We start from the raw sequence: 27171 nt of genomic DNA, 5'->3' as shown, positions 1-27171 counted from the left end.
ATAATAACTCACATTTACTCTTGCTGCAGGATTATTTCCCTGCTGTTTATAGGGAAATGGCTCAAATTAAGATCCTATACCTGTAGATGTACTGTAGAATGGAAAAAGCTCTTCAATGAACTGTCGATTAGAACATTTTCAGGCGATTCTGATGTACTACATACAGTGTGTATCGATGAACTCGCATATTACGTGCAGAGAGGAGAGATGAGGTAGTGTAGCGTTCAATTTACCATTATCTGCTTGATGGCTGTATGCTCCTCTGTTTCCCGAGCTGCGTTGTGATCCTTGTGAACAATCTCCACCCGGATGTCGTTTTTTGCCGAAACCACTCCTTTGAGATCTGGAGAGAGAAACAGGGAAACTGATGGGCACCACTGACATAAGTCAACTGGCACTAGATCATACCACATTTGTGTGGCCTCAAAAGCTGCTCAGATATCTTGATGGGAGCTTGAAGCATTTATGTTTAGATTATAAAGGTGTTGTGCTGCTTATTTATGTGTTATATACCTTATATAGGGCACTGGCTGTTTACTAGAGTGTCACTGAAATTGGTGATTATCATATACTGTACAATCCTATCCTTATGTTGGCAGGCTTCTTATTCTGTAAACAGACAGCAGTGATTGCTGTCGTTCATGGACATTAATGACATGGATATTTATGTATGTAGCATGTATGCATGGTACTAGTGAAATAAACCTAATTGCTTTATCGACAGCCACTGACATTGTAAAATCATATACAATCATATATACCAGTCCCTCCAGGATTAAGCTGGGGTTTTGTGTGATGTTTACGGACATTTTAGTTCTGTCATTTTGCATGGCAATATGCAATGATTGTCAAATTTGTTGCGAAAATGTGCTGAGGGAAAACGTTTGTTGACTAGTGGCTTGATTGAACCATATGCGGTAAATGTGCAGTGATTGGTTGAAATTGCCAGTCTTCTATTTGTACTGCGGTGATGGGTCAATTTTATGTGATAATATTGCACTGATTTTACTGATTTATGAGGAAAAGATGCAGTGATTGGTCAAATTAGCAAGCCCTCGCATAATATGCAGGGAATTACAGTATCCTGGAGGGACCTATATACAAAGGTGACTTACTCTCGGTTTTCATTTTGCCTGCAAGGTCTCTCTGGCAAGAGGCAATGGAGACGGGTAGGGAGGACATGACGAGGTGAACATCTTCTGGGGTAAACAACAACAACATGGTTAGCAGCAGATAACATTGACCGGATATCTGTGGGCTGTATCTCTACACTGAATGTCTTCTGTTGTAAACAACAGCAACAACAACAGTCTACATTGATCAGATATCTGTGTGCTGTATCTTGACATCCCACTGTATAGGATGGGCTTTAAATCAGATAAGGATATTGCTTTTGGGCACCAGACGGCTTCAAGCAATAAGTATTATGTTAGAGTCTGGCTGCAGATTAACTATCGGCTTTTTAGGTCCATAAATGTGCACTTTGCAATAGATTTGATAAAAAGGGAGGGAAATAGAAGTACCATAGTTTCAGCTTTATGTCCCATCTCAAAGGATTTCTTGAGTTGATATCCTAAAATCATGAAGCTTAACATTCCAAAGGGACTCATATTAAGCACTACCTAACATATTGATATGCATATTTAAAAAAAATTGGGCTGTGAAACTAAGAGCGTCAACTGAACCCTTTTACTGTGAAACCAAGGGTGTTTTAATGAACTCTTTGGCTGTCCCAGAAAGCATAGGGTTTCAAAATGCACTTACTCCTCTGGAAGCGAGCACAGCAGAAGGCACCCAATGTGCCCATGAGAACAATGAGGGCAAGGAAGGCCCCCACAGCCACTCCTATGATTACAGCCAATCGGAGGGACTCTGAGAAAACATGGAGGAAAGACATTGGTACGGTGTCCATGTTAGAAGTCCTGATGAGACTGAGGCTGATATGGACACTGTACAGGGTGGTTCAGTCATACAGTTAATGCAAGAAAAAAAATCAAGGGACACATTGTTTTGAACCACAGTAGTCTTACATCATGTCATATACACTGAGTGTACAAAACGTTAGAAACTGCTCTTTCCATGTCAAATACCAATAGTTCCCAAATCGAGTTCTTGAGTACACCCAACAGCACACGTTGTTGTAGCCCCGGACAACCATACCTGATGATTAATTTATTGATGGCCTGATGGTTAGTTGACAAGTTTAATCAGGTGCACTTGTTCAGGGCTACAATCAAAAGGTGTACTGGTGGGGTATATGAGGACTGGAGTTGGGAACCACTGACATAAACTGACCAGGTGAATCCAGGTGAAAGCTATGATCACTTATTGGTGTCCCCTGTTAAATCAGTGTAGATGAAGGAGAGACAGGTTAATAAAGAAGGATTTTTAAGCCTTAAGACAATTGAGACATGGATTGTGTATGTGTGCCGTTTAGAACGTGATTGGGCAAGACAAAAGATTGAAGTGCCTTTGAACAGGATATGGTAATAGGTGCCATGCGCATCGGTTTCAGTGTGTCAAGAACTGCAATGTTGCTGGGTTTTTCACTCTCAACAGTTTCCCTTGTGTATTACGAATGGTCCACCACCCAAAGGACATCCAGCCAACTTGACACAACTGCGGGAAGCACTGGAGTCAACTTGGGCTAGCATCCCTAAGGAAAGCTTTTCAATAGTTTGTAGTCCATGACCCGACGAATTGAGGCTGTTCTGAGGACAAAAGGCAGTGCAACTCAATATTAGGAAGGTGTTCCTAATGCAAAGGCGAATGGAACTCGCGAATGGCAAACTTTGAAAACCTTTTACAGTACCATTTACAGCACTGACACTTGACACCCATTATGCACATTTACTTCAAATGGCTGAGAGGTTTACCACTTTATAACAAGTGATGTTCTAAATGTTGTGAATAAGTTCATAGGCTTCAGGGGTTCATTGGTTGAACGGAGTTGTCTTAAAGATGAGTGTATAAGCCTGTGGCTAGTCGAGGTCTAGTTAATTAATTCACTTTAAGAGCAAGGTTGTCTCTAGTAAGATTCTCCATTGAAATGAATTGTTACAGAATTTGAATTTTCATGATCCAATTGAAAACAGATAGTTTAGTACTTTAGAAGGAAGAGACCTAATAAAAAGGGGGAAATAAATGAGAGAACATCATCTCATTTAGAATAAATATTTCAAATAAATCATATTTCAAGCTTTAACCAATTGAGGTGTCGTAAATTAGATTACAAATTGGATGCCGTTGCAGAATTTCACAGATTGAAATTGTTGACATTTACCCAAGTAAAAGGCTTATCACGAAGTCATTGCCCTCATGCTTGAAGTGATCACGGCAATATCCTTACTCTCCTAGGCATAACCGCACTTCCACGAAACACACAAACTTTCTTCTTCTCTCTCTCTCGCTTTAATTTACCCACTTTCTCCCAGATCCCAAATCTCTGTCTCAAACCCATATTCCGTCAGCCACATACATGTACCAACACAGACCACACCGCTTGATACAAAAACACACGTGTCCACTGTGTCGTGTCTTTGGCTCACGACAACTGCGTAAACATTCTGAGAAAACACAGTGTGGTTACACTTTAGAACAATAGAGAGAAAGCTATAACATGGCAAACTTAGCTAACAAGGCATTTATGCTAAGTGCATGAAAGCTGGCATCTTTATACACATCTGCCATTGATTGAATGAGGAATTGATTGAAGTGGTACAAAGGGAGTTTGTGTACCTTGTTCCTTCAATGTAATGATCTCTGTGTCGGACCCAAAGCTGTTCCAGGCAGTGCAGTTGTAGATGGTCTGGAAGTCAGCAGGGACGATGTTACTCATGGTGAGGGTGGAGATCACCCCCTCCTCGGTGCTCACCGTCTCCACGGTGTATCGGCCAGACGTCCCTGACTCCAAGACTGTCTCCTTCCACGACCAGGCCTTTGGCAGAGAAAACTGTCAGAATTATACGTTACAGATGGGGACACAAGCACACCGTAACACAGCCATATGCAAACGCACCACACACACACACACACACACACACACACACACACACACACACACACACACACACACACACACACACACACACACACACACAGGTATCGAGGCACGCACCCACAATCGCACATTCACAACACACCGGCACCTGACAGAAACCAACCAACAAAACCTATTAAAGATAAAAAGTATAATGAGCCTTTGGGTTGGGTTTAATGACTGTCCACTTCTATCTGCAATACAAAGTCACGGGTTATGTCCTAATGGCACCCTATTCCCTACACTTAAAAAAATGCTGAGTTGTTTGGATGACCCATTTACTGGTTTCCAGTCACTAAGTTGGGTTGTTAAAAAGAGCAAGGTTGGGTTGTTGATGCTGGTTTATTGATGTTCAGTTATTGAGATATGACCCAGTGAGTGAGTTAATTCTCCCACCAAATCCAGAAGATCAAAGATATTTTTTAAAACTTGTGAATTAGGACTGTTGCAACTGTAGCAAGTCTACCAGCGCAGCTAATGCTGAGTGGAATTACTTTTCGTCTGACAAATGGCTAAGTCGTTGTGGCTGATGTAAAACTGTGAGTAAGGTTACTAATTATCCATTCAAGTCAAATAGACCTAGCTATCATAATTATGTTAGCTAGCAACCCCATGCATGCTAGGTCGAGCATTAGCTAGATAGCTACTTAGCTAACATTTTTCTAACGGTTGTCTCTAGTTACCATAGCCACAAAGTCAAAATTGTCTATCCTAAAAAAAACATATTTAAGCCTAGGGTTAGGCATAAGGTTAGCAGTATGGTTAAGGTTAGGGTTAAGGATAGCATTATATTTAAAATCAGAATTTAAGAAGATGCAATTTAGAAATACAGTGCCTTCCAAAGTACACCTCATACTTTCCCACATTTTGTTGTGTTGCAGTATGAATTTAAAGTGGATTAAATTGAGATTCTGTGTCACTGGCCTAAACACAATACCCAATACTGGTCAACGTTTGTAATTTTAAATTTTTTATTCATGAAAAATGAAGCTGAAATGTCTTGAGTCAATAAGTATTCAACCCCTTTGTTATGACAAGCCTAAATATTAAAGAGTAATCATGTGCTTAACAAGTCACCTACTAAGTTGCATGGACTCTTTTTGATTGACTACCTCAATTCTGTACCCCACACATGCAATTATCTGTGAGGTCCTTCAGTCAAGCAGTACATTTCAAACATAGATTCAACCACAAAGACCAGGGAGGTTTTCCAATGCCTCGCAAATGTGCAAAAAAATTATAATCACCTTTTAGATCTATCAAAAATATTTATCAGATCAAATTTGAGCTTAAAAAATATATATATAAAAATAAAGCATAGGTAGATAGATAGCATAGATAGCATAGGTAGATCATCTGTGTATATGATCAAAAGACTGTGTCTAGCTAGGAAAGCTTTTCTTCTGTAGGCCTATTGTGTGGTGTATCGTTTTACGTAAAGTAGCTAGCTAGCTAGCCAACTTAGTGCCATGTGTGTCTTGATTATTATTTAACATTGTAGAGTCATATTCTCTAATCCTCAGGTGGGAACCAATATGGCTAAATATTCTGCCAGGCGACAAAAAGAACATGACATCCGAACCCTTTGTTCTGACTCTTGAGGACAATCACTTCTACTCCCTGGCATTCACCATCAGGAATGGGTAGGCTCTAGGTCAGAACACATTGTTTCATTGTAGTTGTTTTACATAAAATCATGTTAAATATTGTTACATGGAAGGTAGTGGTGCCTGAATGAGTGGGTATACTCAAATTTTGCCTAAATGTTTCCAAACGGCCCGCCCTTCGAACCTATAAATGAGGCTGTAAACTGAATCAGAAATTCACAGGTTTCTGATGATTTTTTTTTTATATATCTCTTTTCATAGAAAAACAACTAAATTGGATGTTCTAAGTTCATAACAATGCTTAAAACACATCAGGAGACCACTTTTGAGGAATAGGAAAAATCTAAGAAGTATAGATTTTTTTGTGTAGTTAACCTTTAATTAAAGTGTGCAGGCACCTAGCATTGTTGTTAATTAAGTTAGCTGTGTTTCTGCAGCGTATGAGATGGAGTTTGCAAAACAAATGGTATAATGCAAATACTCCTGATATCATTCTGCCAGGTAGACATAAGCTAATTTGTAGCTAGTTAACATTTAATTGAAAAGGTTTTTGGGAAAAGCAGAAGACGGTTAGGCCTATCATTAGCATCACTATATGTTTCCTGTTCCTTAATTGTATGAAACCTAGAAGTTTTACATCATATTATGAGGCATGTCTTATCATACCTTGCTTCAAAGTAGCCTGTAGCCAAAATCCGACGATAGAAACGTGGAGGAAATTCTTTTATAAAGACTTTTTCATGTGCATTTTCCTGTTCCATTGGTTTTCATTCATTGTCTAGGAGCCAAGCGCATTATCCTAGTCACATAATTGTTGTTGCATCCTTGGATGCATCTTTAGATCTCCCCTCTTTTTACATTTCTAAAGGACATGTTCGTCTCTGTCCATGAAACTGCTTGCATGTGCGGTGGTGCGCATTTTAGAAAAGTGTTTTCACGCAAATTGCAATTTGAAACATTCGTGCCTAGGCCTTCTGCCGTGTGCATATTGCTGCGCCTAGAATGTGACTAAATAAAGGTTTATCAACATTTTAAACTAAACATTCTGATCTGTTCTATATGATACGGCATATACCCTCTACTACACCACTGCTGTTAGGGTTTGGGGGAGTAGAGGGTAAAGTGGTTACTCTTCTTCAGCCCCATTCCTCAGCTTTAACTGGTGGGGCTGCTGTGATTTTCAAATGATGGACTGTACTTTCAAAGTTTTTGTTTATTTGTGTGTTCTTTATTTATAGTTTATCTTTTGCATTGGATTCATTTTGTAGCTGAAATTAATAGCTGAATTTGTGGGAGGCCAATCTGTCTACAATTTGTCATGTTTGGCCATATGTCACTTCAACAATTTCATAGACTGTGTAGTAATGTTTTAACATTGTTACTGTTTGTATTTTTAGACAATTTGCAGATTCTGTAAAAAAAATTACCCACTGCTCGGTAAAGAAAAATCGGAATAATGATAACCCTGCAATAAATTAAGAAATCATCCACTTCTAGGTCAAAAAGACATGAACAACAATAACCCAGCAAAATAGTAAAAATAATTACCACTGTTGGGATAAAGAAAGTAAATCAAAATAACCCAGTACTGGGTATGTACTATAGTGATCCAGCACTGTGTTACAGAATTGGGTCATTATTGACCCAGCATTTTTTTAAGTCTATATATTTCTCTAGTTGTGACAATGGGCCCTGGTCTAAAGTAGTGCACTGCATAGGGAATAGGTTGCCATTTGGGACGCAGACAGAATCATACCAATCACTCCTCTGATTTCTTCAATTGGGGCCATTAAACCTCTTCTGTTGTGACATGGTGACATAGAGCCACATGGTATAGAGAGCATATTTAGATTGAACATTCACTCAGAACAGGAAACGTATTAGTATAGGTCAGGGTTGGGATGAATTCCCCCATTTCCGCTGTGGAACGGCTTGGTATTCTGCTGTTATCTAAATGAGGATGACTGACTTCTAATTTTCAATTCACTTGCCTTCACTTCCCTTGATGTATTCCATTGCTAGCATACATATCTATGAGTTATTTCTCTGTGGACCACTACGCCCTCTTGTTTACCTTAGGATAGGATATTCATTAGGATATCATTAGGATATCTACGCAAATTCCTCAGGGTTGTCCTCACATGACCTACTTTCCTATCTCCCTCATTCACTTGGTTTGCACTGCCTTAAAGGGATAGTTATCCCAAATTACAAAATGACATATTGGTTTTCTTACTCTGTAAGCAGTCTACAAGGTAAGAGGACAATCCATGCTGTGGAATGCTAAGGAAGCCAATAAGTAAATGTGTAATTTGGACGATCCCTTTAAGAAGATACTGATGTCAAAATGCTTTACACACCATGCACTGTAGCCAATTAGTTTTGTCTTTATAGCTTATATTTCAAAGTTAAACTACTTTTTAACTTACAGTGCCTTCAGAAAGTATTCACACCCCTTGACTTTTTCCACATTTTGTTGTGGTACAGCCTGAATTTAAAATTGATGACATTTATATTTTGTGTCACTGATCTACAAACGATACCCCATTATGTCAAAGTGGAATTATGTTTTTAGAATTGTTTATAAATGAATACAAAATGAAAAGCTGAAATCTTTAGAGTGAAGAGGTATTCAACCCTTTTGTTTTGGCAAGCCTAAATAAGTTCAGGAGTAAAAATGTGCTTAACTGGTCACACAATAAGTTGAATGGACTCACTCTGTGTGTAATAATAATGTTGAAAAAGATTTTTAAATGACTACCCCATCTCTGTCCCCACACATTTCAAGCACGGATTCAAGTACAATGACCAGGGAGGTTTTCCAATGGTTCACAAAGATCTACCTATTGGTAGATGGGGTAAAAAAAAAATAAACAAAACTGATATTGAAAATCCCTTTAAGCATGGTGCAGTAATTAATTACAGTTTGGATGGTTTCGCCTAGGGATTTCACCATGAGTCCAATGGTGATTTTAAAACATTTACAGAGTTTAATGGTTGTGATAGGTGCTAACTGTGGATGGATCAAAAACATTGTAGTTACGCCACAATACTAACATACTGTAAATTACAGAGTGGAAAGAAGGAAGCCTGTACAGAATAAAAACATGCATCCTGTTTGCAATAAGGCACTAATGTAATAGTACAGAAAATGTGACAAAGAAATAAATTATGTGCTGAATACAAAAGGCTGTGTTTGGTGCAAATCCAAGACAACACATCACTGAGTACCATTCTTCTTCGTATTTTCAAGCATGATGGTGGCTGCATCATGGTTCAGTTTGCTTTCCAACAGATACTGGGAGACAAATTCCCCTTCAGCAGGACAATTACCTAAAACTCAAGTCCAAATATACACTGGAGTTGCTTCCAAGATGACATTGAATATTCCTGATTGGCCTAATTTACAGTTTGACTTAAATTGGCTTGAAAATCTATGGCAAGACTTCCAATGCGTGGCTGTATGTGTAGCAATGATCAACAACCAACTTGACAGAGCTTGAAGATTTTTTTAAAACAATAATGGGCAAATATTTTATAATCCAGGTGTGCAAAGCTCTTACCCAGATAGACTCACAGCTGTAATTTCTGCCAATGGTGAATCTAAGGTATTGACTCAGGTTGAATACTTATCTAATCAAGATACTGTATACTAGTGTTTAATTTTCCAGTAATTCCATTAAAAAAGACAAATCCATTTTAATCCCACTCTGTGAAACAACAAAATATGTAGAAATTCAAGGAGTGTGAATACTTTCTGAAGGCACTGTATTTCGCAAGAGTATATAACTTGAGGAAATCAGTCTTTAAAATAAATGTTTTTAGAAAGAAGGAGGGATGAGTGACTCACAATGCGGTCGGGAGGAGGAGTGCTGCGGATGAAACACTTGATCTGCCCCTTCTCCCCATAGAGGGCTTGCTGGGTCTGGGTGCTGGAGATAGTGGGAGGACCTACAGCAAAGCCAAGGGAAAACCAGTCAATCACTCCAATAAAACACTGACATATATCACTGGCCTATCAGAAGGCACACTTTAACGGCGCCGCAGCGGGGGACGGCGAAGGGCATAGGCATTATAATAGATTTGAGTTTACAGTAAAATGGAGATGAGCAATTATTCATGATGATACTAATTTGTTTTTTTAGGGTGAGATTCCCGGCATGATGAAAAACTGGTTGTTTTTCATTGCTAAAAGGCAAAGAAAGAGACTAAGAAATGTAGAAGGGTTGGAGGGAAGGGGGTGGACAGCAGAGGACAGAGGAAGGGTTAGATTAAGGGCTAGAGAAAATTAAGTCATATTCCAGTTTGCTGTCCTGTGCGTTAGTTCTATTTCTTCTCCTGCGCCTGTGAAAGGAAACCTTTGAAATGTGTTACCTTTGACTGACACATGGTGACGATGATAGACTCCCAACTCCCAACTCAAGGAGCTCTTGCTAATTCCAGAACTGCTGACTATGAGAATAACAACAACAAAAAATGTATTCCGTTCAACTGCAGCAGCATTTCACTCAACAAAACCAAGGGGCCTGAATTCTGTGTCACTGTTTACAGAAGCAAAACAGGCATCAATAGAAGTCAAATAAAGGGAGGAGGAAATAATACCTGCCTTCTTTTGAAGTAACAATGATTTCTTTTCAGGTAATTATTGTAGTTTTTAATGCTTTTTAGCAGAAGTAGTATCATCATAATATAATGACAGCCTCGTCCACATACTGTTTTATTTGTCCACCACAGCTTTTTAGCAGAAGTAGTATCATCATAATATAATGACAGCCTCGTCCACATACTGTTTTATTTGTCCACCACGGCTACCAATTACAGTTACCATTGCATTCCTAAAATGGCTGCTATTCTTGCAACTGCATTCCTGCAGAATGTTGTACACTCTAAAACAACAGAACTGTCTATTTTCCCCCTGACTAAACCTTGTGCTACATGTAAATGTTCCAGCCCAAATCCTCTGTCCTCATTATCACTGGCGATGTCCCTGCCTCTGACTTGGGTGTCATTGAGCTACGCTTCTCTGACCACAAGGTTGTGACACTGCCTCTGACTGCTCCAACTCCTCTACACTGCCCAGAGAGGACCTTTAAATTCCACAACCTGAAGAAACTTAACCCATCCCTCTTTCAGGAACACATCTGACTACAGTGAACTGGTCCTCGATGACATGGTCAATCTGTATAACAGCACTCTGAGTAATACGCTGAACATCCTTGGTTCACTGCGCAGAATGAAGACTCATCGCCCCCAGCGACTTTGGAGGAAGGAGGGCCTCACTGTCCACCGAGTGGCCTATAAAGACTACCAGGTTCTGCTTAAAAGCAGCACGTTCAGCTTTCTACTCTGCCATGATTGACAATAACAAAGGTAACCCCAGAACCCTGTTCTCTATCATTAACTGCATTTTCAACCTTGCAAACACATGCTCTATTGCAGCCTCATTTGAGCAGTGCAATAGCTACTCAGATTTTGTCAAGACAAAGATTGACACCATCAGGACAAACATCAAAGCCTCTAAGATGGCCTGCACCCCACCTCCTGAAACCCCAACTCAGACTGCCCCTCCCTTCAGCAACTTTACAGAAGTCACATCTGCTGTTGGGGAGTCAATCATCTCTAAAATAAAGGCCCCCACTTGCTCCCTTGACCCTATAAATACATCCCTACTCAAAACCTGCTAATCTAGCCTGCTTATGTTTGGCACCAAACTGATCAACAATTCCCTGCTGATGGGAGAGGTACCATCGATTTTCAAAACAGCTCCAGTCACCCCCTTACTGAATAAACCCATCCTTGACCAGGGCATCCTATCCATCTACAGGTCCATCTCCAACCTCCCCTTCCTATCAAAAGCACTTGAGAAAGTGGTTGCAATCCAGCTTCAATCACATCTATCATCTAACCAGTTGTACAAGGTTTTCCAGTCTGACTTCTGGCCCCTGCACAGCACCCGAAACAGATCTGGTTAAAGTTACCAATGACCTACTGATTGATGGCTGTTGATTCTGGATCTCCTAGCATCCTCCTCCTCTTAGATCTTAGTGCTGCTTTTTACACCATAGACCACAGTATCCTCCTGTGGTATCTCAGAGAGCACACCGCTGTCTCTGGAATAGCTCTGAACTGGTTCTTCTCCTACCTCTCCATTAGGAAGCAATACATTACTATTGTAGAGTCCAGATCAAAGGAGTCTGCTGTCACATGTGGTGTCCCACAGAGGTCAGCGCTGGGGCCTAGCCTGTTTTTAATTTACATACTCCCTCTCGGACAAATCCTCAGAGATTATGACATCAACTTCCACTGCTATGCTGACGATACCCAGGTCTACATTAACACCAAACTAGAAACAATCTTTGCCCTAGCAAAACTCAGCAGCTGCCTAGAGGACATCAGGGCATCAAGACTGAGGCTGTGCTTATTGGGATACCCAAATAGGTCACTAGTGCTGGAAACATCTGCCCTACAATCAACGGCCAGGCCACCCCCCCTAATCATCCTCAACGTAGGTGTCAAGTTTGATCCTGTCCTTTGAAGTCCTTCGATGCCCACATAAAACCAATATGTGAAACATAATTTTTCCACTTTAAAACTTTGCCCGGTTCATACCATCACTCTCCCTGCTAGATGCAGAGAAACTCATCCATGCCTTCATCTTCTCTAGGATGACAAGAAGTCAGATCATATCACTAAAGCATTGACTTCAAAATTCTCATGCTTGTATTTAAAGACTTGAATGGATAGAGCCCCACCCACCTCAGCAACCTCATCTCAATCACGAGCTATCTCACACTCGCACTCTCCTCTCCAGCTACTCCCTACTGCTTCAAGTCCGCAAGACATGTCTCCGAAGTATGCGGGACACAGCCTTCTGCTCCCTTGCCCCTTGCCTATGAAATGCTTTCCCTGACCATCTGAGAGCTGGTCCAACACTCAGAACCTTTAAAACGGGCCTTAAAACCTTCTTCCACAAACGATATTTTTCATAGTCCTAGCCCCAATCTAAAATGTATTTAACACTATTGCTACACTATTGCTATTTTATCTGCCTTGATTTAAATGTATGTTGTTTTTATGTATACCTTTTATTTAGCTTTGAGATAACTCTGTAATGAAAAGCGCTATACAAATTAAATGTACTATTATTATTAGTAGTAGTAGTAGTAGTAGTAGTAGTAGTAGTAGTAGTAGTAGTAGTAGTAGTAGTAGTAGTAGTAGTAGTAGTAGTAGTGGTCGTAGTAGTAATAGTAAAAAATATGGAGAGGAACAAAAAACAGTTTTTTCTGAGGGCGAGTGACTTTCCAGTGCAAAATGGGCTTCTCTATACAGCCAAATGTATTCACACAGGGAGTGGGGAGTTCGAGAGATCTGACAAGGGACGGAGAAGTGCAAATGAGTGCTATTATTAGATTACTTTATCTCCCAGCCTCAGCCTTGGAGCAGCTCTCCTGTTCTACCGGAGGAGGTAAACAGGGTGGGTGTATTTAATGGAGAAGGGGAGGGGAGGAGGAGAAAAAAATAATCGCACTGGTCGTTTCATACTAGCACCGGCATGTTCTTAATTGAGGAAAAATGTACTTACTATGACTGTAATATGTGGTTGTCTCACCCAGCTATCTTACGATGAAACTGTAAATCACTTTGGATAAGTGTGTCTGCTAAATGACTCAAATGTAAATGCAAAAATGAAAGAAGAGAAGAGGAGAAATGGTGTTACTTGTTTGTGATTGAATTTGAAGATTCACTAGCCTGGAAACTACACTGATATGCTCTGTTTCACCATTGTTTTACTTTTACTTGTCTTAACCATAACCTGTCCAATCAGCCTCCTTTCATAAATGATGGTGATGGGTGGGTTTAGCGTGAAAACCCTTTGGCCAAATGCTACACCTTTCCAGTTTGTCAAATAATGGACTTCCTGACACAAGCTTCAAGGAGAGAATAAGCCTCCTTCATAAGGAAGGAGAAATTCATACATGCCTCTCTTATTGCTTTGCAACAGCAGAACTGTATTACATCAAAACAGTTTGTCTACATGCCTCCAGAACTCTTTCTCATTGACTGGTTAAACCTGCAATGAGAGCAGACAATAAGAGGGCCTCTTTGGCAAGGGAGAGGGAGAAAAAAGTACAATTTAAGGTCAGCCATTTTGTGAATACCTACACACCTGTTATTCTTGTGCCATGAATTCTATGACGACCTCCCGTCTTCAGAAATTGTGCTTGTACGGGGGAGTTAGTTGATAGAGTTCGCCATCGATTTCCTGACTTGCACGGGCTTCAGGCGTATTAAACAACTGTCTTTGTTTTTCTATATCTATTTATTGATTAGTTAAAAAAGGTTGCAATAAATTTTCATTTCGCCTTGGCCAGCTGTAAGGCTGGGAGTTTAAATCGATTGAAAAATGTGTTAAATCGCTTTTTTCACCTTTAATGACATGTATCCTGTGTTGTTGTTTATTTCTGGTGCAACATACTCATTCCAGTCAAGGTGAAGTCATTGTCAATTATGCTGATTATATTATCGAACGCTAATTGACAATGACTGTTTTTTCCCTTTCAGATAACACACATACAGTGCCTTCGGAAAGTATTCAGACCTTTTGCCCTTTTCCACATTTTGTTACATTACAGTCTTATTCTATAATCGATTAAATTGGAGTCCACCTGTAGTGGAAAGGCACACACCTGTATATATGAGGTTCCACAATTGACGTGCATGTCAGAGAAAAAAACCTAGCCACGAGGTCGAGGCACAGATCTGGAGAACGATACCAACAAAATTTTGCAGCATTAAAGGTCCCAATTGCCTTACCTTCTCACGCCATTTGCACACACTGTATATATACTTTTTTCTATTCTGTTACCGACTGTAAGTTTGTTTATTTCATGTGTAAATCTGTTGTTGTTTGTGTCACACTGCTTTGCTTTATCTTGGCCAGGTCGCAGTTCTCAACTGGCCTACCTGGTTAGATGAAGGTGAAATAAAAAATGTATTTAAAAAATGTCCCCAAGAACACAGCGGCCTCCATCATTCTTAAATGGAAGAAGTTTTGAACCACCAAGACTCTTCCTAGAGCTGGCGCCCGGCCAAACTGAGCAATCGGGGGACAAGGACCTTGGTCAGGGAGGTGACAAAGCACCCGATGGTCTCTCTGACAGAGCTCTAGAGTTCCTCTGTGGAGATGGGAAAACCTTCCAGAAGGACAACCATCTCTGCGGCACTCCACCGATCAGGGCTTCATGGTAGAGTTTCCAGACGGAAGCCACTCCTCAGTAAAAGAATGCTGAGCTATAGTTAATGAACACGATTCTTACATAAGTATTCCTCTAGTCCAGATAGGATAGGGTAGTGTGCAGTGCGATGGCGATTGCATCGTCTGTGGATCTATTGGAGCTGTAAGCTAATTGTAGTGGGTCTAGGGTGTCAGGTAAGATAGAGGTGATATGATCCTTAACTAGCCTCTCAAAGCACTTCATGATGACAGAAGTGAGTGCTACGGGGTGATAGTCACTTAGTTCAGTTAGCTTTGCTTTCTTGGGTACAGGAACAATGGTGGACATCTTGAAGCAAGTTGGGACAGCACACTGGGATAAGGAGAGATTGAATATGTCCATAAACACTCCAGTCAGCTGGTCTGCACATGCTCTGAGGAAGCGGCTAGGGATGCCGTCTGGGCCGGAAACTTTGCGAGGGTTATCACGCTAAAATGTCTTATGTCAACCATGGAGAAGGAGATTCCACAGTCGCGGTGGATAGGTGGTAGCATTCGCTCAAAACTGAAAGCGCGAGCCATCGCATTTAATCATGGTAAGGTGACTGGGAACATGTCCGAATACAGGCAGTGTAGTTATTTCCTCCATAAGGCAACCAAACAGGCAAAAGTGACAAAGTGGAGTCGCAATTCAACGGCTCAGACACGAGACGTATGTGGCAGGGTCTACAGACAATCACGGACTACAGGGGGAAAACCAGCCACATCGCGGAGACCGACGTCTCGCTTCCAGACAAGCTAAACACCTTCTTCGCCCGCTTTGAGGATAATACAGTGCCACTGAAGCGACTTTGGAATCTCCTTCTCCGTGGTCGACGTAAGACATTGAAGCGTGATAACCCTCGCAAAGTTGTCGGCCTAGACGACATCCCTAGCCACGTCCACGAAACATGCGCAGGCCAGCTGGCTGCTGTGTTTATAGACATATTCAATCAATCCCTATCCCAGTCTGCTGATCCCACATGCTTCAAGAGGGCCACCAATGTTCCTGTTCCCAAGAAAGCTAAGGAAACTGAGCTAAACGACTATCGCTCCGTAGCACTCACTTCTGTAATCATTAAGTGCTTTGAGAGACTAGCCAAGGATCATATCACCTCCACCCTACCTGACACCCTAGACCCACTCCAATTTTTTTACCGCCCCAATAGGTCCACAGGCGACGCAATCGCAATCAAACTGCCCTAACCCATCTGGATAAGAGGAATACCTATGTAAGAATATTGTTCATCGATTACAGCTCAGCATTTAATAACAAACTTGTAAGCTATCTGTAAATACGAATAAAATTGTTAAATTATGAGCCTTGTTTGTTAAGCCACAGAAAAAGTAAGCAACATTCGCACTAGCTATGATTGGCTGAGATAAAGAGTGGGTTGGATATGCCAAGGGAGGAGTACGAATTGGTCTGCCAATGAAGCTCATCAGTCTGTGTTGGTAATCCTGTCGAACGCTACAAAGGGTATTGTGTAGTGGCGCTGCATAAGTGTGGCTTTCCACTTTCTGGAGGATCAAGCTTTGAAATCAGTGGAATTGGAGTAAAGCGAGTAAAGCGATGGAGGAAAGACCTGTCTCTGGATTATATCTTCAAACTAAGGGCAACCGTGGCATGGTATTCCTCACAGGGAGACGTGTCCATGCACAATGATGTATACAGGTAAGATAGTCTAGTGTCAGCTAGCTACATTTTTAGATATTACACCTTTTCTAATTTTTACTGAAAGTGGTTTAATTTCAAGCTAAAGTGTATTGTTAGCTAGCTAGCTAACGTTAGCTGGCTGGCTCCCTAGCTGATGTTATAATTAGTTTCCCAGAGCCGTTTGCTGTTCTAGTTAGATAACATTGAACATGGTTGGTTAGCTGCCAGCAATGTGGCATTGTTGGCACTGTTCATTGTTGTTTAACTAGCTAATGTTGGCTGGCTGGCTCGTTAGCTAATGTTAAGTGACGCGTGTACAAAACCCGTTGAATATGGCCAGTGTCAGTAAACGTATGCAAGAAAGCATAATGAAATTATAGCCAGCAGAGCTGGTTTGGCTGTTTTCATGCTATCCAGAGGTTAAGAAAATCATCGTTCAGAGCGTCAAGTGTGCGATTCGAGAGTGAAACAAGATGGGTGGGTTTAAGGTGAGTGTGTGAACAATGCTGATTGGGTGTAGACGAAGAAGAGCTCTTCACTAGATAGCAAAACATTGAAAGGCGATTTTCTCAAAAGTGAGTTTACAAGTTGATCAAATTTCTATGCAGAATTACTTTTCCATTGTTCCTCAAATGCAGATGCAAATGCAAATGCAAAATCATGTATGATATATAATTTTGCAGCTCTGTGTCTCTACATTTATCTAATGTAAAAAACACCATTTCAAATTTTGCTGCATAAGATCGATTCCAGGTGAGTCACATGTCAGCTCTGCTTCTAGCTCCTAAGCGACTTTGCAGTATTTTGTTTTTTTTGTGTATTATTTCTTACATTATTATCCCCAGATTTTTTGTGTGTTATTACATACAGCTGGTAGGAACTTTTGGATCTCAGAGCGACGGTAACTCACCAGCATTTACGACCAGGAATACGACTTTCCCGAATTGGATCCTTTGTTCGTACATCAGAGGGCAATTTTGCTTATTCCAGAGCCTGCTCCAAAACACCACTTGCAGAGAAGAGGTATTTGGAGTGGACTTCTAGTCCGACTCAGGAGGCGTGCACACCATCCACTGCTTCCGAATATATTACTCGCTAATGTTCAGTCTCTGGATAATGAAGTAGATGCGCTCAGGGCGAGGATCTCCTTCCAGAGAGACATCAGGGATTGTAACATACTTTGTTTCTCTCTCCAGGAAGAAGAAAGGTGAGGGTGTATGTTTCATGATTCCCTACTCATGGTGTGATTGTGATAACATACAGAAACTCAAGTCCTTTTGTTCACCCGACCTGGAATACCTCACAATCACTCATCTCCAAGGTGGCATAGCAGTTCAGACGTCTTTTGTCCTCGTCTTGTCGTGTCCTGTATATATATATATTTACAACTTTTTCACATACATTTTATTTTTATTTTCCATCAACTCATCTTCAAAACACTCTCCTGCAACCCGCCTCACCAATGTATATTTATAAAAAAGTATTATTTACCTCAGATCTGTAATCCTCCAAGAAGCTAGCCAGAAACTCCAGGAGGCTGGCCTGAAACTAGCCAGAAGCTAATCCAGAAGCTAGTTCAGAAGCTAGTTGGCTCCTTTACTGGCAAGCCGTTGGTGTTCAGCTAACCACGGTTTGTGGTCATCGGCTATCCTTTGGCTCGAAAGTCTATCGCCAGTTCTGTACGGCGCAGCGCGGCTCGGAGCGGAGCATACCGGACCAATTTTTCTCTCCATGTCCCTGGATTTCGACTGCTCTCTGGACATTCATGCCCGGATCTCACAGCTAGCTAGCTGCTATCCGTGTGACTATCGGCCTTCGTCGATTCCGGAGCAAACATCAATTGTTCCGGAGCTAGCAAGCTCCGTCAATCACTCCTGAGTTCCATCAATCGCACCTGGGCTGCAGTCGCCTATCCGGACCCGTTTTGCTGCCTTCGCGGAGCCCCACCGAGCCTTCACAACTGGACTGCCGACGTTATCTACCCGAAGGAGTTATTCGGCTGGCTCCTCCGTCGCGACGTTACCTGAACGCCCATCTGCGGCCTGCTAACCGTTAGCTGTCTTACCGGCTGCTATCTGAATAGACAATCGGACATTTTTTTTTTACATTATTTTTTATTTTTATTATTATTATGTTTTCTTCTTGGGCCTCTATAACTATATCTATTGTTTTTATTTTTGTTGTTGTTGTGTGATTTGGATTGATCCCCTCTACCACACGGAACCCCACTAATCTACTGACGGAGCGCAGGAGGTGGCTAACAACAGACCTCCATCCTATGCTAGCTTGCTACCGATGCCCTGGCTAGCTGTCTAAATCACCAACCAACCTCTCCACTCACCGGACCCTTTTGATCACTCGACTAAGCATGCCTCTCCTTAATGTCAATATGTCTTGTCCATTTCTGTTCTGGTTAGTGTTTATTGGCTTATTTCACTGTAGAGCCTCTAGTCCTGCTCACTATACCTTATCCAACCTATTAGTTCCACCACCCACACATGCAATGACATCTCCTGGTTTCAACGATGTTTCTAGAGACAATATCTCTCTCTTCATCACTCAATACCTAGGTTTACCTCCACTGTATTCACATCCTACCATACATTTGTCTGTACATTATACCTTGATGCTATTTTATCGCCCCCAGAAACCTCCTTTTACTCTATGTTCCAGACGTTCTAGACGACCAATTCTCATAGCTTTTAGCCGTACCCTTATTCTACTCCTCCTATGTTCCTCTGGCGATGTAGAGGTGAATCCAGGCCCTGCAGTGCCTAGCTCCACTCCTATTCCCCAGGCGCTCTCTTTTGACGACTTCTGTAACCGTAATAGCCTTGGTTTCATGCATGTTAACATTAGAAGCCTCCTCCCTAAGTTTGTTCTATTCACTGCTTTAGCACACTCTGCCAACCCGGATGTTCTAGCTGTGTCTGAATCCTGGCTTAGGAAGACCACCAAAAACTCAGACATTTTAATTCCAAACTACAACATTTTCAGACAAGATAGAACTGCCAAAGGGGGCGGTGTTGCAATCTACTGCAAAGATAGCCTGCAGAGTTCTGTCCTACTATCCAGGTCTGTACCCAAACAATTTGAACTTCTACTTTTAAAAATCCACCTCTCTAAAAACAAGTCTCTCACCGTTGCCGCCTGCTATAGACCACCCTCTGCCCCCAGCTGTGCTCTGGACACCATATGTGAACTGATTGCCCCCCATCTATCTTCAGAGTTCGTGCTGCTAGGCGACCTAAACTGGAACATGCTTAACACCCCAGCCATCCTACAATCTAAACTTGATGCCCTCAATCTCACACAAATAATCAATGAACCTACCAGGTACCTCCCCAAAACCTTAAACACGGGCACCCTCATAGATATCATCCTAACCAACTTCCCCTCTAAATACACCTCTGCTGTCTTCAACCAAGATCTCAGCGATCACTGCCTCATTGCCTGCATCCGTAATGGGTCAGCGGTCAAACGACCTCCACTCATCACTGTAAAACGCTCCCTGAAACACTTCTGCGAGCAGGCCTTTCTAATCGACCTGGCCGGGGTATCCTGGAAGGATATTGATCTCATCCCGTCAGTAGAGGATGCCTGGATATTTTTTTTAAATGCCTTCCTAACCATCTTAAATAAACATGCCCCATTTAAGAAATTTAGAACCAGGAACAGATATAGCCCTTGGTTCTCCCCAGACCTGACTGCCCTTAACCAACACAAAAACATCCTATGGCGTTCTGCATTAGCATCGAACAGCCCCCGTGATATGCAGCTGTTCAGGGAAGCTAGAAATCATTATACACAGGCAGTTAGAAAAGCCAAGGCTAGCTTTTTCAAGCAGAAATTTGCTTCCTGCAACACTAACTCAAAAAAGTTCTGGGACACTGTACAGTCCATGGAGAATAAGAACACCTCCTCCCAGCTGCCCACTGCACTGAAGATAGGAAACACTGTCACCACTGATAAATCCACCATAATTGAGAATTTCAATAAGCATTTTTCTACGGCTGGCCATGCTTTCCACCTGGCTACTCCTACCCCGGACAACAGCACTGCACCCCCAACAGCAACTCGCCCAAGCCTTCCCCATTTCTCCTTCTCCCAAATCCATTCAGCTGATGTTCTGAAAGAGCTGCAAAATCTGGACCCCTACAAATCAGCCGGGCTAGACAATCTGGACCCTTTCTTTCTAAAATTATCTGCCGAAATTGTTGCCACCCCTATTACTAGCCTGTTCAACCTCTCTTTCGTGTCGTCTGAGATTCCCAAAGATTGGAAAGCAGCTGCGGTCATCCCCCTCTTCAAAGGGGGGGACACTCTTGACCCAAACTGCTACAGACCTATATCTATCCTACCGTGCCTTTCTAAGGTCTTCGAAAGCCAAGTCAACAAACAGATTACCGACCATTTCGAATCTCACCATACCTTCTCTGCTATGCAATCCGGTTTCAGAGCTGGTCATGGGTGCACCTCAGCCACGCTCAAGGTCCTAAACGATATCTTAACCGCCATCGATAAGAAACATTACTGTGCAGCCGTATTCATTGATCTGGCCAAGGCTTTCGACTCTGTCAATCACCATATCCTCATCGGCAGACTCGACAGCCTTGGTTTCTCAAATGATTGCCTCGCCTGGTTCACCAACTACTTCTCTGATAGAGTTCAGTGTGTCAAATCGGAGGGTCTGCTGTCCGGACCTCTGGCAGTCTCTATGGGGGTGCCACAGGGTTCAATTCTTGGACCGACTCTCTTCTCTGTATACATCAATGAGGTCGCTCTTGCTGCTGGTGAGTCCCTGATCCACCTCTACGCAGACGACACCATTCTGTATACTTCCGGCCCTTCTTTGGACACTGTGTTAACAACCCTCCAGGCAAGCTTCAATGCCATACAACTCTCCTTCCGTGGCCTCCAATTGCTCTTAAATACAAGTAAAACTAAATGCATGCTCTTCAACCGATCGCTACCTGCACCTACCCGCCTGTCCAACATCACTACTCTGGACGGCTCTGACTTAGAATACGTGGACAACTACAAATACTTAGGTGTCTGGTTAGACTGTAAACTCTCCTTCCAGACCCATATCAAACATCTCCAATCCAAAGTTAAATCTAGAATTGGCTTCCTATTTCGCAACAAAGCATCCTTCACTCATGCTGCCAAACATACCCTTGTAAAACTGACCATCCTACCAATCCTCGACTTTGGCGATGTCATTTACAAAATAGCCTCCAATACCCTACTCAACAAATTGGATGCAGTCTATCACAGTGCAATCCGTTTTATCACCAAAGCCCCATATACTACCCACCATTGCGACCTGTACGCTCTCGTTGGCTGGCCCTCGCTTCATACTCGTCGCCAAACCCACTGGCTCCATGTCATCTACAAGACCCTGCTAGGTAAAGTCCCCCCTTATCTCAGCTCGCTGGTCACCATAGCATCTCCCACCTGTAGCACACGCTCCAGCAGGTATATCTCTCTAGTCACCCCCAAAACCAATTCTTTCTTTGGCCGCCTCTCCTTCCAGTTCTCTGCTGCCAATGACTGGAACGAACTACAAAAATCTCTGAAACTGGAAACACTTATCTCCCTCACTAGCTTTAAGCACCAACTGTCAGAGCAGCTCACAGATTACTGCACCTGTACATAGCCCACCTATAATTTAGCCCAAACAACTACCTCTTTCCCAACTGTATTTAATTTTAATTTATTTATTTATTTTGCTCCTTTGCACCCCATTATTTTTTTATTTCTACTTTGCACATTCTTCCATTGCAAAACTACCATTCCAGTATTTTACTTGCTATATTGTATTTACTTTGCCATCATGGCCTTTTTTGCCTTTACCTCCCTTCTCACCTCATTTGCTCACATTGTATATAGACTTGTTTATACTGCATTATTGACTGTATGTTTGTTTTTACTCCATGTGTAACTCTGTGTCGTTTTATCTGTCGAACTGCTTTGCTTTATCTTGGCCAGGTCGCAATTGTAAATGAGAACTTGTTCTCAACTTGCCTACCTGGTTAAATAAAGGTAAAATAAAATAAATAAATAAATAAATAAAATGCCAACTGTATTACCTCCTGAGAGAATTCTCTCCGGTTATAGTCACAGCCGTGTATATTCCCTCTCAAGCAGATACCATGACGTCCCTCAAAGAACTACACTGGACTTTATGCAAACTGGAAATCACATATTCTGAGGCCGCATTTATTGTAGCCTGGGATTTTAAGATCAAATGTTTCATATGAGGCGACAGTACAGAATGTCACCTTTTATTTTAGGGTATTTTCATACATATCTGTTTTACTGTTTAAAAATGAATGCACTTTATTTATCTAGTTCCCCCATTTGAAGAAGTATTTGGACAAATTCACCTATAGTTTATTAAAGTGTAAAGTAATCAAAGGTTTAGTGTTTAGCTCCATATTCCTAGCATGCAATGACCACATCAAGCTTATGGCTCTACAAACTTGTTGGATGCATTTGCAGTTTGTTTTGATTGTGTTTCAGATTTAATTTGCCCAATATGAACTGAATGATGTATTGTGTAATTTTGGAGTCACTTTTATTGTATATAAAATATGTTTCTGAACACTTTTAGATGAATGTGATTGCTACCATGTTTATCGATAATAATGAATTAATCGTATATACTGATGAGTGAAAAAGTTACAGAGGAACAAAGATCATACCACCCAAATAATGTAATCTCCCCTGTGTAATGGTGACCTGATATTTTGGTGGCATGATCTTTGTGCATCTGTAATTCTCTCACTCATCATTATTCACGATTCATTCATGATTATCCGTAATCATTGTAGCATCCACATTAATGTAGAAGTGTTCAGAAACATATTCTATTCTTATTTACAATAAAACTGACTCCAAATTGACACAATACATTATTTACCATTCATTTTTATTGGACACAACATAATCCGAAACACAACCAAAACTACAAATTCATCCAACAAGTTTGTAGAGTCAGAAGCTTGATGAAGTCATTGTGTGTGAGGAATATGGGACCAAATACTACGGTTTTGAATAAACGTAATACACTATAAGTGAATTTGACCATACTTGACACCTTCACATGGGGGGACTAGAAAGATAAATTGCATTCATTTCTAAACAGTAAAAGAGATACAGTGGGGCAAAAAAGTATTTAGTCAGCCACCAATTGTGGAAGTTCTCCCACTTAAAAAGATGAGAGAGGCCTGTCATTTTCATCATAGGTACACTTCAACTATGACAGACAAAATGAGGAGAAAAAAAATCCAGAAAATCACATTGTACGATTTTTGTGTTTGGGATCATTGTCATACTGAAAGACCCAGCCACGTTTCATTTTCAATGCCCTTGCTGATGGAAGGAGATTTTCACTCAAAATCTCACAATACATGGTCCCATTCATTCTTTCCTTTACACGGATCAGTCGTCCTGGTCCCTTTGTAGAAAAAGCCCCAAAGCATGATGTTTCCACCCCCATGCTTCACAGTAGGTATGGTGTTCTTTGGATGCAACTCAGCATTCTTTGTCCTCCAAACACGACGAGTTGAGTTTTCCCCAAAAGTTATATTTTGGTTTCATCTGACCATATGACATTCTCCCAATCTTCTTCTGGTCTTTTATACTGATAACAAGTTCAAACAGGTGCCATTAATACAGGTAACGAGTGGAGGACAGAGGAGCCTCTTAAAGAAGAAGTTACAGGTCTGTGAGAGCCAGAAATCTTGCTTGTTTGTAGTTGACCAAATACTTATTTTCCACCATAATTTGCAAATAAATTCATTAAAAATCCTACAATGTGATTTTCTGGATTTTTTTGCTCATTTTGTCTGTCATAGTTGAAGTGTACCTATGATGAAAATTACAGGCTTCTCTCATCTTTTTAAGTGGGAGAACTTGCACAATTATTTTTTGCCCCACTGTATGTATGAAAATACCCTCAAATATAAGGTGACATTCTGTACTTTCACCTCATAAAAAAACTTATTTCATATACAAAATGATGGAGTATAGAATCAAATTAAACGTTTTAGCTTCAGTGTCAAAATAAATATGTAGGGGAGTGCATCTATAATAGGAGTAGGGTTGAGCGATATTATGATAGTATCAGGTATCAATGATGATTGACGGCTATCTTGATATGACAGATGATAGCATTACATCTAAACAGTTAGTTAATTTTTACTTTCTAAGTTACAGTCCTAGCTGTGATCAAATCCATGCTTTTTTTCTCCCAGTTAAAAGCAAACTACACTATGAACCCCTGATATTGACACCACTATTGTAAATATGTCTCTGCTTTTACTTTGTTGTCCCAGAGTCCAGCTAACCTGAAACATGTCCCTGAGCTTGGAACAGCTTCCACATTCCACTGGGCAAAAACTAGTTGAACGTCATTTCAACCCCAAAATGTTTTGCGATGAGGTTAAATCATTGTGGAAAATTGATTGAGTTTTTAAAAGGCCAATTATTGAAGGGAATTTAGTTTTTTGTCACCCAACTTTTAACCTAAATCCAATGACATGGTGATTTTTTTTGTTGATTTCATGTTGAATTCATGTTAGTTGACAACTCAACCGAATGCAAATTAAAATTAGACGTTGAACTGACGTCTTTGCCCAGTGGGATCCAGCTTGGAAATGAATTTGGCATTAATCCTGATGTGAAGTGCACTTACCATTCACAGTGAGGGACACTTCCTTTTCTGCAGCTCCAACTCGGGGGACCACCGCCCGACATACGTACTTCCCAGCATCATCCTGCCTCACCGCCTTGAGCGTCAGGATGTTGTCATTGCTAAGCACCTGTGGACGGTCACGAAAGGTCAGGTTGGGTTAAAGGTCAAAGGTCAGGCAGGTAATAAAACGCTTGTCGCTGAACCCAAGACTGCAGCCGAGTACCGTCCAATCCTCACCTTAATGTATGCAAAGCCACTTGAGCCACTGCTTTAATAAACTGCATAAAAGTGTATGATAACTCAATAATACCAACATAAACTGCATGGGTGGAATTGCCTATATGACAGACTGAAAGCAGTGGACCATCTAAAATATATTATTTTCAACCAATACCATTATGAATGTCAAATCAAATCAAAGTTTATTTGTCACCTTCTATGCTATAGAATACAATTGAATAGAATACCGGTAAAAATTGAATATAATTAATGTTAGGATAAAACAGGATATAATAGAATTGAATAGAATGCAAAAATTTTAAAGAATAGAAATAGAACAGAAAAACATACGGTGCCTTAGGAAAGTATTCAGACCCTTTGACTTTTTCCACATTTTGTTACGTTTACAGCCTTATTCTAAAATTTATTAAAAAGTTATTTTCCTCATCAATCTACACACAACACTCCATAATGACAAAGGAAAAATGGTTTAAAAAAAAACTTAAATATCACATTTACATAATTATTTAGACCCTTTGCAATGAGAATCCAAATTGAGCTCAGGTGCATCCTGTTTCCATTGATCATCCTTGATATGTTTCTACAACTTGATTGGAGTCCACCTTTGATAAATTCAATTGATTGGACATGATTTGGAAAGGCACACACCTGTCTGTAAAAGGCACATGACAGCCAGCTTGGAGTTTGCCAAAATGCACCTAAAGACTTTCAGACCATGAGAAACAAGATTCTCTGGTCCGATGAAACTAAGCTTGGACTCTTTGGACCAAATGCCAAACGTCACGTCTGGAAGAAACCTGGCACCATCCCTACGGTGAAGCATGGTGGTGGCAGCATCATGCTATGGGGATGATTTTCAGTGGCAGGGACTGGGAGACTAGTCAGGATTGAGGCAAAGATGAATGGAGCAAAGTACAGAGAGATCCTTGATGAAAACTTGCTCCAGAGCTCTCAGGACCACAGACTGGGGCGAAGGTTCAGTTTCCAACAGGACAATTACCCTAAGCACACAGCAAAGACAAGGCAGGAGTGTCTGAATGTCCTTGAGTGGCCAAGCCAGAGCCCGGACTTGAACCCGATTGAATATATCTGGAGAGACCTGAAAATAGCTATGCAGCAATGCTATCCATCCAACCTGTCAGAGCTTGAGAAGATCTGCAAATACAGGATCTGAATACTTATGTAAATATGATAGTAAACATGTCAAATTTCTGGAGGGGTATTGTGTGTAGATTGACAAGTTAAAAAAACAATTTAATCCATTTTAGAATAAGGCTGTAACCTAACAAAATTTTGGAAAAAGTCAAATGGTCTGAATACTTTCTGAAGGCACTGTAGAATAGAATATAATACTTTATTGCCCTTAATCCTCATGCTACCAACATACATGGATTTCAAACTAGGGTCATTTTGACCCCAAGAAGAAACTACTGGGAAAAAGAAACAATCATAGTAAAATATAAACTTAATTGTAATCAAAACATAGACTAAGTTTACAAAACCTTTGGAACACCTTCCTAATACTGAGTTGCATTATTATTATTTTAGTAAAAGTACAATTAATTAGCATATTTTGTCAAACGAAAATATACATTTCCCCTTAAATAATGTGCAGCTTTTTTCCAAAGTACAATTCACACTAATAATAAAAAGCAGATTTACCTTCATTTGATT

At 40.9% G+C, this 27171-nt stretch overlaps 1 protein-coding gene across 1 annotated transcript in view; it reads right to left on the bottom strand.

The window, feature by feature from the left end:
• LOC109891838 (kin of IRRE-like protein 3) overlaps positions 1-27171 on the bottom strand; it is a 305246-nt gene that overhangs the window by 16462 nt on the left and 261613 nt on the right. The window contains exons 9-14 of the mRNA XM_031826835.1: positions 25258-25384; positions 9497-9597; positions 3739-3937; positions 1765-1872; positions 1116-1199; positions 234-343 (exon numbers count right to left, since the gene is read on the bottom strand). Of these exons, the coding sequence (XP_031682695.1) occupies positions 234-343; positions 1116-1199; positions 1765-1872; positions 3739-3937; positions 9497-9597; positions 25258-25384 (729 nt within the window). The remainder of the gene's footprint in view (positions 1-233; positions 344-1115; positions 1200-1764; positions 1873-3738; positions 3938-9496; positions 9598-25257; positions 25385-27171) is intronic.

The sequence above is a fragment of the Oncorhynchus kisutch genome, linkage group LG6 (assembly GCF_002021735.2).
Source record: "Oncorhynchus kisutch isolate 150728-3 linkage group LG6, Okis_V2, whole genome shotgun sequence".
NCBI lineage: Eukaryota > Metazoa > Chordata > Actinopteri > Salmoniformes > Salmonidae > Oncorhynchus > Oncorhynchus kisutch.
The sequence above is the reverse complement of the archived record's forward strand: the minus strand, read 5'-3'. Positions and strand labels throughout refer to the sequence as shown.